This window comes from Blastomyces gilchristii (genome assembly GCF_000003855.2).
Source record: "Blastomyces gilchristii SLH14081 genomic scaffold supercont1.2, whole genome shotgun sequence".
In the NCBI taxonomy this organism is placed as follows: domain Eukaryota; kingdom Fungi; phylum Ascomycota; class Eurotiomycetes; order Onygenales; family Ajellomycetaceae; genus Blastomyces; species Blastomyces gilchristii.
This window is the reverse complement of record NW_003101681.1, coordinates 5,847,156-5,859,501: the sequence shown is the minus strand read 5'-3', so window position 1 is coordinate 5,859,501 and position 12,346 is coordinate 5,847,156. Positions and strand designations below refer to the sequence as shown.

Below are 12,346 nucleotides of genomic sequence, written 5' to 3'. Positions count from 1 at the left end.
AGAGATAAAGAAGTCAAAACTGATAAGTTTTTTATTTATTAAGAGATAATGATTTTTAATAATACTTCTATTCTCTAATTGATTAGCAGAAGCTGACAGAGAAGAAGAGAATTAAGGTCTTATTCAGGACTCAAATGCACTCTATAATTCAGAATATTGAGAAGATAGTTCTACTCTCTGAGCATGTTAATCTACTTACTACTGAGATGAAACCTGAGACAGTAGATCAGAAAATATGAGATTTTAAGATACAGATTGATCTGACTGAGAGAAAGCAGTAAGAACTCTTTTCTAAGAAGATAGTGAAGAGAGATTTTGATATAGTTATTATCTTAAATAAGAAGAAGAAGAGAAAGAAGAAGAATGAGAAGTGAATTATAAAGAATAATAAGAAGAATAAGAAAGAGAAGAAAGATAATGAGTAGAAAAAGTGTTTTTCTTTTTATATTAGTTAGTTATAAGTTCATAATTATTAATAATTGAAATTAATTTTAAGTTTTTAAAAATTATTGTATAAGTTGTAATCAAGTCAGAAATAATATATATATATATATATATTTAACTATCATGATTCACAAATCACTATAATGTATAAGTATTAACATTTTTTCAATATTGATATTTACAATATTAATATATTTTTAATAATATTATCTGATAATGTAATTTGATAACACTCTCTTTCACAATATTAATATATTTCAAGAAATATGATAGAGATTAATCAAGATTGTTTATTTACTTTTATATATCAATGATATTTAGACTGATCGTGTGACCGTGTCTGAGATCAGAATCAAACTTTACAGTTATCATGTTATCTAAAAGCATTACTTCTGATCATGATTTGTATTCATTACATTGATTTCAAATCACATTATTTTAAATATTAAAGGTCTCAGGTTCACTTTTCAAATAAAAATCTAGTCTCAGATAAAGAATATATTTAAATTCTTAGTTACATTTTCATTCTGATCTCATTATTGAAAATGATATTAAATGAGATTATAAAATCATTTCTCACTTACATAATATCATAACATAGTACTCATTTGTTGAAAATTCAATAGAAAGTATTATTAAATATTATTACTTTTCTCAACACAGATCATAATTCATATAATTTTAATTATAAAAAAAATATAAAATATAAAAAAAAACAAAAAACAAAAAACAAAAACAAAAATAAGAAAAAATCACAATAAAAAAAGAAAAAAAAAAAGAAAAAGAAAAAAAAAAGAAAAGAAAAACAAAAAAATAAAAAATAAAAATAAAAAAAATCAAGATTGCAGAGCTGCAGCACTTTTAAAATACTCACTTTTCAGAGTCTTTATAATATTTATCACTAACTGTGTATCTCTTACAGTGAGAGTAACACAGCTGCAATGAGTCATTATCTTAATATCATCTAATAAATAATCAGTATATATCTATACAAATGTGAATAATTAGAAAATATACACTTAAAAAGTGTGACCAGAGTGAACTCTGCTGTCACTTGAATAATATCAAGAGCAGAACACTGAAATCAATGATTCTTCTCATCAATTTCATGAACAAGATGTGTGAAGATAGTCTTGAGAAATATAAGATTCTCTGACTTCTGATAAAAATGAATCTCATGAAGAGACTCTATTTTTATAATATCAGAGACTGAGTGTTATCAAAAAGTGTTACTTTCATATAATGTACATACACTTACTGCAGCAATTCACTCTCTGTATGTATGACTGAGAGTTGCAGCTTTCTCACACTGCACAGCTCTCTCTGAGATGCTGCTGTCAGTTTGTAACTCACACAGTCTCTCAGTTCAGTATATACTGTATGTATACAGCTCTGCATGCTGAGACTGTGTTAATCATTATAATCTGATGTGATACTCACTTTTCACAGACCATGTTTTGTTTAAGAGAGAGAGAAAAGACACAACTGTTATTTTATTGAAAAGAGAATGAATAATTAGTATTATTGAATATAATTTAATTCATCTGTATTTAAAATTTGATTAGTCTATACTCTTCAATTTAAGAGTTTCTAAGAGTGTTTTAATAGTTTTCATACAAGCTTGAACTTAGTGATGAGTTGAAGAAGAAGAGAAAAGAGAGAAGAAAGAAATGAGAATAACTTATCTTTATAATATGAAAACAGAGAATTACTGCAATCATTCTCTCTAGTAACAAAGATCTGTTTTCTGCATGTATTTCTGATATAGATTATATGATAAATGCATACAAAGAATATCAATAGTACATGCATTGAATGAAGATAATGTTGCTATGCAACACTGTAGTCATTTCTGTACATCTCTGAAAGCTGTTAATAGTTTCTTTATCTCTTTATATTTAGTAAGTTAATAATATATTTCAATGCACTCTCTCTTTCATCATTATTATCATTATCATCATCATCATCATTATCATCATTATTATCATCATCATCATTATCATTATCATCATCATTATTATTACTATCACTATCATATCATTACCTGTCTTCATCTCTCTCTCAATACTTATCAAAATCAATTATATCATTCTTCTTCAAATATTCTGCAGTTCTGCAGATTACCAAGGTGTGTGAGTGCTGTCACAGATTGAAGAGAGAGAAGAAGAAGATATTCAAGTGCAGAGAGACAGATTGTAAGACATGTTATAATACCTTGAAGAGACTCTGTAAGAGAGTAGAATAATAATGATTTTAAGTAACACTTCTGATAGATTTAGACTGAACTAAGTATAGAAATAATGTGAATAATACTGTCTGTAAGAGATTGAAAAAGAGAACAGTGAAGAGTTTCATATAGCAGTGATAAGATCAGAAGAAGTTCTGAGAATAATTTGAGATCAAGATGAAGAGAGAGAGAGAGAAGAAGAGTGTTACTGTAAATAAGTAATAGTAGAAGAAGATTAAGAAGATATTGAAGTAAGAGATAAAGAAGTTAAAACTGATAAGTTTTTTATTAAGAGATAACAATTTTTGATAATACTTCTATTCTCTAATTGATTAGCAGGAGCTGATAGAGAAGAAGAGAATTAAGGCCTTGTTCAGATCTCAAATGTACTTCATGATTCAGAATATTAAGAAGACAGCCCTGCTCTCTGAGCATGTCAATCTGCTTGTCACTGAGGTGGAACCTGAGACAGCAGACCAGAAAATGCAGGATTTTGAGATACAGATTGATCTGACTGAGAAGAAGCAGTAAGAACTCTTCTCTGAGAAGGTAGCAGAAAGAGATTTTGAGATGATTATCATCTCAGATAAGGAGAAGAAGAAGAAGAATGAGAATGAGAAGTGAATTATGAAGAATAATAAGAAGAATGAGAAAGAGAAGAAAGATAATAAATAGAAAAAGTTTTTTTCTTTTTATATTAGTTAGTTATAAGTTTATAACTATTAGTTAATAATTAAAATTAATTTTGAGTTTTCAAAAATTATTGTACAAGTTGTAATCAATTATCAATATCAGGAATAATATATATATATATATTCAACTATCATGTCATGCCACTATAATGTATAAGTATCAACATTTTTTCAACATTGATATTTACAATATTAATATATTTTTAATGATATTATCTGATAATGCAATTTGATAATACTCTCTTTCATAATATTAATATATTTCAAGAAATATGACAGAGATTAATCAAGATTGTTTATTTACTTTTATACATCAATGATATTCAATCTGAGTTAGTACTAAAATTATAACTAAGCTAAGAAAGAAGATTATTTACTCTTATATTAATTCTTCTTATACACATCAGTGATCAGTTATTGAAAATAAATTATCATCTTTATTAAATTATTATCATATCTTCTGAATTCACTTCTTTCACTTCTTTTACTTCTATTGAAGATTCACAAACTCTTCAAGAAATCACTGTGAATCACAAAGTCTATGTTGTTTACAATTCAACACAGAATGCTCTTTTTCAATTATAATAAATAATCACTTCATTCTTCACATCTGATTTCAGGTTATAAAATTTATGAAAAACTCAACACAAACACTGAGATGAACTATGAAATAATTATCAACAGATTGTATTATAGATTACTGAAGAGTTATCTCTCTGCTGCAATCACTGCAACTTCATTCAGAAATATTCATTATAAACTAATCATGACTCTGAAGAAATTTCTCAACATCTGAAGTCATCAGAATACAGATAATAAAAGAAAAATAATCAGAAAATTACTACTGAGCTGATAAGTTACTCTATCAGATAATAATTTTTGATAACACTAACTTTCTAATTTGAAGAAAATCATGTGAAAATGATTATATATCAGTACTCTGATTCTATAACTCTCATCTGATAACTTCTGTGAATAATTACTTTGTATGTGTATATCTCTGAATCTTTCTTTTTAATCAATTGAAAACTCTGAATTCTGAACACTTCTTTAAATACTTAATTCAAATCTTCATATTTCATATTAATTCTGTCTTCAGTTCAATCTTGAGATACACTACAAAGTCAATATACAACATCTAGAATCAGAGTTGAAGAATCATTGAAGAGTGTCTCTCACAGTGAATATATAAACTAGTATAAATAATCTTACATTTATAAGAGTTACATGTTATTACATTAATGAGAACTGAACTTATCAAGAGATATTAATTAAATTTGAATTATTAATCAGTAGTCATACTGAGCATTATATAATAGAGATATTAATAACTGTGATTAAAAATAACTATTAAGATATTAGTCTCAGTCTTCTTACAATTATAACTGATAATACTGTGAATAACTACACTATAATGAACAGCTTGAAGTAAAAATTGACTTTGCATTTCTGAAATGATAAACAAGGTCATATTCTCTGCATTGCTTATGTGATTCAACTTGTGATGTAAACACTGATAAAGAATCTTAACATTGAGATGAAGAATAATGAGATAGCTGATTCTTGAGATAAGAATGAAATAAAAGTGATTACTTAAGTAACTTTTATATTCACTTTATAAAAGATAATGTTTTTTGATAACACTTTTTAATATTACTTTTTAATAATGCTTTTTAATAATACTACCGTTAATTTTGAATAGATTGACTAATAATTTAAATATCACAGATTTGAAACATTGCTAATGTAATTTATATCTTCTCTAAATAATAACAATAATTTCATAATATTCAATAAATAAATAAATCAGTCACATCACTGAATATAATACAGAATATTAGAACACAGTGAAGTTCAATATATAAGATAACTGTTCAGACTCTTTGATTGTATTAGATGATTAATCATTGAGTGTAATTATTATTATTATTATTCTTCAATTATAGATGTATGCAGTCAGAGACTATGACATCTACCTGAGAACTTTAGTTCTCAGGGTTTTTCCTATGTCTGTAAAGTTAACTATTATACATTCATCAATTTCAGATATGCAAAATCAAAAAATTCCAGCCCAGAATACAAAAACTGTTTACAAATTACAGTGTTTTAACATCTTTTGATACTTTGAAACCATTTGACAATATCATGACAAAAGAAAAGAGAAAAAGAACACAGTCTCAAAGATAGACACATTAAATAGATAGATAGAAAGAAATTGAAAGGAAAAGATAAAGAAAAAGATAAAGTAAAGAGAGACCATAACAAAACAAATTATTAAAAGAGAGTGTATAGCTGTTTTAACAGACTATATCTGATTGATTTCCTCCTCTTCATATTCAGATAATTCTGAATTTAGCCATTTTCTTGTAGCTGCTTGAGTTTCTGATAGAAAGTCTATTAAGTATTTAATTCCTGTCTCAGTTGAGAATAAGAATCTCATATTTAATTGATTTAGATCATACTTCTCTTTCAATCTGGCTCTGAGACTATTGTATAATGCACAGTGCATTACAATATGCTCAGAATTCTCATTTGTATTGCAGAATGAGCATTCTATTGAGTCAAATCTATCATCAAATCTTTGTATATAAGATTTGAAATAGCCATGTCCTAGTTTCAGCTGTATTATAGATGAGAATATTTTCTTTTTACATTTAATTAAACAAGATTTCCACTTAAGTTTTGTTTCAAATCTTGAATAATGTATACTCTTCTTTTGTTTCTGCCAGCTTTTGTTTCACTTGTCTAAACAAGATTCTTTTATTTTTCTCTTCATAAAAGACCAGGACACAATTTATTGAATAGATCTGCTTAATTCTGCACCCTTTTTTGCAGCTGAATCAGCCAACTCATTGCCATGAATATTCATATGAGCAGGAACCCAGTGCAGATGAATTATCAGCTTTGATGTTCTTCTCTTTTGAATTTTCAAAACAGAGTTTAAGATCAGTTCAAGATTCATTTGACTATTATGCATTGAGTGTAATACTCTGATTGAGAAAAGATTCAGACATTGAAACTTTCTGATATAGAGTGAACTCAGTTGAAATATGTGATTGATTTACTGTTTCAGTTTTATAAGATAATAAAGACAGTCTCAATCACTTGTACATCAATGCTGCAGTCAGTCTGATGAGTGTATAACAGTTTATTTACTCATTTTAAGAAGCAGTTGAATCACTTAAAAAGAAATTCAGTCTGAGATGATGCTATAGTGCAGGCTATTATTACTGTAAGAAATAAACTGATATATTACTACAGCAAAACTGAACAATCTTTTGCAGAGTACTATGCTATAGCAGCTCTACTAGATTTCTTTTATTAAGTTAATATCTACATTTCTCAAGATTGAACAGAGAAGAAATAAGACTCATATATTAAATTAACTCAAGACTACTATAATGTCAACTATTAGAGATTTGAATGAGCAGATGTTAGAGATGTGAAGACAGTGAAATACAATTCTCTAGTAAGTAATAATCTTTGATAACACTTCATATTACATAGAACTATAATACTAACTTTAAAACAGAACTTATATTCATTGATTACAACTGAAAATCAGACAAAACTATATACTTATAAAACTGAATTTAATCACTATCTTCAAGATGATTTAATAAATTTACATATTAAATTAATTCTAGAGTTATAAAAAATTGTTGAGAGTATATATTCAACTGTTACACTGACAATATATGATATTCTGACAATTTCATTAACAGAGATGAGAATGAAGTGAAACTTCAACTCAAGCTGAGATATTTATTACTATCACTGAGAATAATTATAAGAAGAAATAATCAAGAAACTCATGATTGTAAAATATAAAATTATCAGATAGTTTAATATCTCTGATCACAGTATATCAGAGAAGTGTAGTTTTTATAAGAAAGTGAAGAATAAACTTACACAAGAATGTATTTAGTTATTTCATGAGTGTTATCAATAATTGTTATCAAATTCTGATTATATAAGCAATCACTGAATGAACTGAATGAGACTGAATTTGATCTTCAGTCTCAGTCTCATTCTGATTTTGAAAGAATGGCCCCGGTGGCTGAATGGTTAATGCGGCCACCCGGTAGCGCCTTGGCATGGGAAACCAAGGCGCGTGAGTTCGAAACCCGCAGAGAATACATTAAATCCGGAACTCAAGCACCTCAGGTTTCTAATAAATACAGAGGTGTATAAATCACTTCAATAAATTGCTCTATGTTTCTGAGCTAGAAAGTTATTATTGTATGTATCTAATTGTCACTTCTTTGTATTTTTCTATGTTCTTGTTATCTTGATATGATCTTAACATCTGTATTTCCTTCTGTATAATTAACACTTGACCTGTATTTAATATCATACAAGAACTCATTATAAGCTTCGCTTGCATATGAGTATAATGAAAGAATAATAATAATAATAATAATTTAAAAGAATGATCATCTTTCACAGTTTATTCTGAGAAATTACTTTCATTTTACTGTTCTTGAATTAAATCTGATCATTTTTCACATCATTTCTCTCAGAAATGATTCATTTTCAGATTTTTTTAAGACTTGATTCTGATGAGACTCACGTCAAGAAATGTATAAGATCAGACTAAATGAGATCAAATATGAAATTCATAATCTCAGTAATCAGTCTAAATTAATATTCAATCTGAGTTAGTACTAAAATTATAACTAAGCTAAGAAATAAGATTATTTTCTCTTATATTAATTCTTCTTACACACATCAGTAATCAGTTATTAAAAATAAATTATTATCTTTCTTAAATTATTATCATATCTTCTGAATTCATTTCTTTCACTTTTTTTACTTCTATTGAAGATTCATAAACTCTTTAAGAAATCACTGTAAATTACAAAGTCTATATTATTTACAATTCAATACAGAATACTCTCTTTCAATTATAATAAATAATCACTTCATTCTTCACATCTGATTCCAGGTCATGAAGTTTATGAAAAACTCAATATAAATACTGAGATGAACTATAAAATAATTATTAACAGATTGTACTGCAGATTACTAAAGAGTTATCTCTTTACTATATTTACTACAACTTCATTCAGAAACATTCATCATAAACTGATTATAACTCTGAAGAAATTTCTTAACATCTGAAGTTATCAGAATGTAGATAATAAAAGAAAAATAATCAGAAAATTACTACTAAGCTGATAAGTTACTTTATTAGATAATAATTTTTAATAATACTAACTTTCTAATTTGAAGAAAATTATATGAAAATAATCATGTATCAGTACTCTGATTTCATAACTCTTATCTGATAACTTTTGTGAATAATTACTTTATATATGTATATCTCTGAATCTTTCTCTTCAATCAATTGAAAACTCTGAATTTCAAACACTTCTTTAAATACTTAATTCAAATCTTTATATTTTACATCAATTCTGTCTTCAGTTCAATCTTGAGATATACTACAAAGTTAATATACAATATCTAGAATCAGAGTTGAAGAATCATTGAAGAGTATCTCTCACAGTGAATGCATGAACTAGTATAAATAATCTTATATTTATAAGAGTTATATGTTATTATATTGATGAGAACTGAACTTATTAAGAGATATTAATTGAATTTAAATCATTGATCAGTAGTTATACTGAGAATTATATAGTAGAGATATTAATAACTGTGATTAAAAATGACTATTAAGATATTAGTCTCAGTCTTCTTACAATTATAACTGATAATGCTGTGAATAACTACACTATGATAAAGAGCTTGAAGTAAAAATTAACTTTATATTTCTGAAATGATAAACAAGGTCATATCTTCTGTATTACTTATATAATTCAACTTGTGATACAAATACTGATAAAGAATCTTAATATCAAGATAAAGAATAATGAGATGACTGATTCTTGTGATAAGAATAAGATAAAAGTGATTACTTAAGTAACTTTTATATTCACTTTGCAAAAGATAATGTTTTTTAATAACACTTTTTAATATTACTTTTTAATAATGCTTTTTAATAATACTACTGTTAATTTTGAATAGATTGACTAATAATTTAAATATCACAGATTTGAAATATTATTAATATAATTTATATCTTCTCTAAACAATAATAATAATTTCATGATATTTAATAAATAAACAAATCAGTCACATCACTGAATATGATATAAAATATTAGAATATAATAAAGTTCAATATATAAGATAACTGTTTAAGCTCTTTGATTATATCAGATAATTGATCATTGAGTACAACACTCTGATTAAGAAAAGATTCAGATATTGAAACTTTCTGATATAAAGTAAATATAGTTGAAATATGTAATTAATTTACTGTTTCAGTTTTATAAGATAATAAAGACAGTCTTAATTACTTATATATTAATGCTGCAGTCAGTCTAATAAGTATATAACAGTTTATTTACTCATCTTAAGAAGCAGTTGAATCACTTAAAAAGAAATTCAGTCTGAGATAATACTATAGTGCAGACTATTATTACTGTAAGAAATAAACTAATATATTACTACAGTAAAACTGAACAATCTTTTACAGAGTACTATACTGTAGCAGCTCTACTAGATCTCTCTCATTGAGTTAATATTTACACTTCTCAAGATTGAACAGAGAAGAAATAAGACTTATGTATTAAATTAGTCTGAGACTACTACTAGTCTACAATGTTAACTATCAGAGATTTGAATAAGTAGATATTTAAGATGTGAAGACAGTGAAATACAATTCTCTAGTAAGTAATGATCTTTGATAACTCAGTGACGTAGTGATTAACTACGCTATCATGAAGTCTTAATTAGCGGCCTTCTCTTTCAGAGAGTGAATGTCAATAGAGAGCAGGTTTGAACTCTGCAAGAGTTATCTTAATCACAGCTTTCACTGTTAAGTTATAAAACAGTACTGAGAGCTCTCAGATGCACTATAGCAAATCATTATCAAGCTTAAGATATTCATCTCAGAAGTTCTCAGATGCTAATTCTCACTGATCTTAGAGTTAACAGCTCTCTGAGTACTTCAAGTTAAATCAGTACTAGAGTGATTGAGGTCTAGAGTGTTTATAAAATAGTGAATCATTGTTAAGCTTAACTGATCAGATCTCATTCTTCTCACTCTAGACACTTACTTTTAGAGAATAAGATTTAAAAACTATCTGATTAAAATACTCTGAGTCTAGCAAGAATCTAGATGAGATAAGATCTAGATACTCTTAATAGATGATTAGTATAAGCAAGACTGTGACAGCTAATTAATAGACTGAAATGCTGAGATTAGCAGCTGAAAGATTAGAGACTTAACTAGAATTAAGTAGCTCTGATATTATTCTTAGTGAGAATCTCACTTATAAATAAGCTAGTTATAGAAGCTAGCTGAGTGATGACTCTTTAGAGAGAATGATAATCTCTGAAGTGAGTCTGAGAGAACAGAGACAGCAGTCAGTTATATAGAGTGTTAAAATATATATATAGCTTAAGATATAAACTGTAAAGATCTTGTTCTATAACTCTCTTTACTGTACTTGTTTTCTTCTGTTCTTTTCTCTATCTATTTAATATATCTATCTTTAAGACTATGTTCTCTTTTCTTTTGTCATAATATTTTTAAATGATTTCAAAGTATTAGAAGATGTTAAAATACTGTAATTTATAAACAGTTTTTATATTCTGAGCTGGAATTTTCTGATTTTATATATTTGAAATTGATAAATGTATAATAGTTGACTCTATAGATATAGGAAAAACTCTGAGAACTAAAGATTCTCAGATAGATGTTATAGTCTCTGACTGTATACATTTATAATTGAAGAATAATAATAATAATGATCTTTGATAACACTTTATATTACATAGAACTATAATACTAACTTTGAAACAGAACTTGTATATATTAATTATAACTGAAAATCAGACAAAACTACATGCTTATAAAACTGAATTTAACTACTATCTTAAAGATAATCTGATAAATTTACATGTTAAATCAATTCTAGAGTTATAAAAAATTATTAAGAGTATATATTTAACTATTACACTGATAATGTGTGATATTCTGACAATTTCATTGATAGAGATGAAAATGAAGTGAAAGTTCAACTCAAGTTAAGATATTTATTACTATTGCTAAGAACAATTATAAGAAGAAATAATCAAGAAACTCATAATTATAAAACATGAAATTATCAGACAGTTTAATACCTCTGATCACAGTATATCAGAGAAGTATAGTTTTCATGAGAAGATAAAAAATAAACTTATACAAGAATGTATTTAGTTATTTCATAAGTATTATTAATAATTATTATCAAATTCTGATTATATAAGCAATTACTGAATGAACTGAATAAGACTGATTTTAATCTTCAGTCTCAGTTTCATTCTGATTTTGAAAGAATAATCATCTTTCACAGTTTATTCTGAGAAATTACTCTTATTTCACTGTTCTTGAATTAAATCTAGTCATTTTTCACACTATTTCTCTCAGAAATGATTTATTTTCAGATTTTTTTAAGACTTGATTCTGATGAGACTCATATCAAGAAATGTATAAGATTAGATTAAATAAGATTAAATATGAAATTTATAATCTTATTAATCAGTCTATCTGTGACTCTATATTACTTCTGAAAAGAAGAAGTTAATATGATAGACTGCATCTAATCAATTATATAGACTATTTTATTACACTTTATAGATTCTGCTGAAAGCTCTGATTCTCAGTCACTAATTCTTGACTGAAAAACTTATGAAATTTCTATTCTTCTGTCTCAAAGCTTTACTATGTACACATATAAATATTCACTCTGATTGCTAATTTCTGCACTTTCTCTTTCTTTTCTTCTCTAATGTTTTTCACTTTGTTATATAAGATCTATATATTATATTAATCTATTTAGCGTATATTTCTTATAATAAAGTTTAATTCTGATATTAAATATAGTTACACAGTTAGTCTAGTAAGTTCTTATTTAAAAAATTAAGTGAGT

At 26.2% G+C, this 12,346-nt stretch overlaps 1 protein-coding gene across 1 annotated transcript; it reads left to right on the top strand.

Moving 5' to 3' along the window:
* Positions 1–2,848: 2,848 nt before the first annotated feature.
* On the top strand, positions 2,849–3,202 carry BDBG_16412 (uncharacterized protein; the record flags this gene model as incomplete). The annotated part of the gene is made up of 2 exons (XM_031724372.1): positions 2,849–2,881; positions 3,008–3,202. The coding sequence occupies 2 exons, from the start codon at positions 2,849–2,851 to the stop codon at positions 3,200–3,202; spliced, it is 228 nt and encodes a 75-aa protein (XP_031576543.1).
* Positions 3,203–12,346: the final 9,144 nt, after the last annotated feature.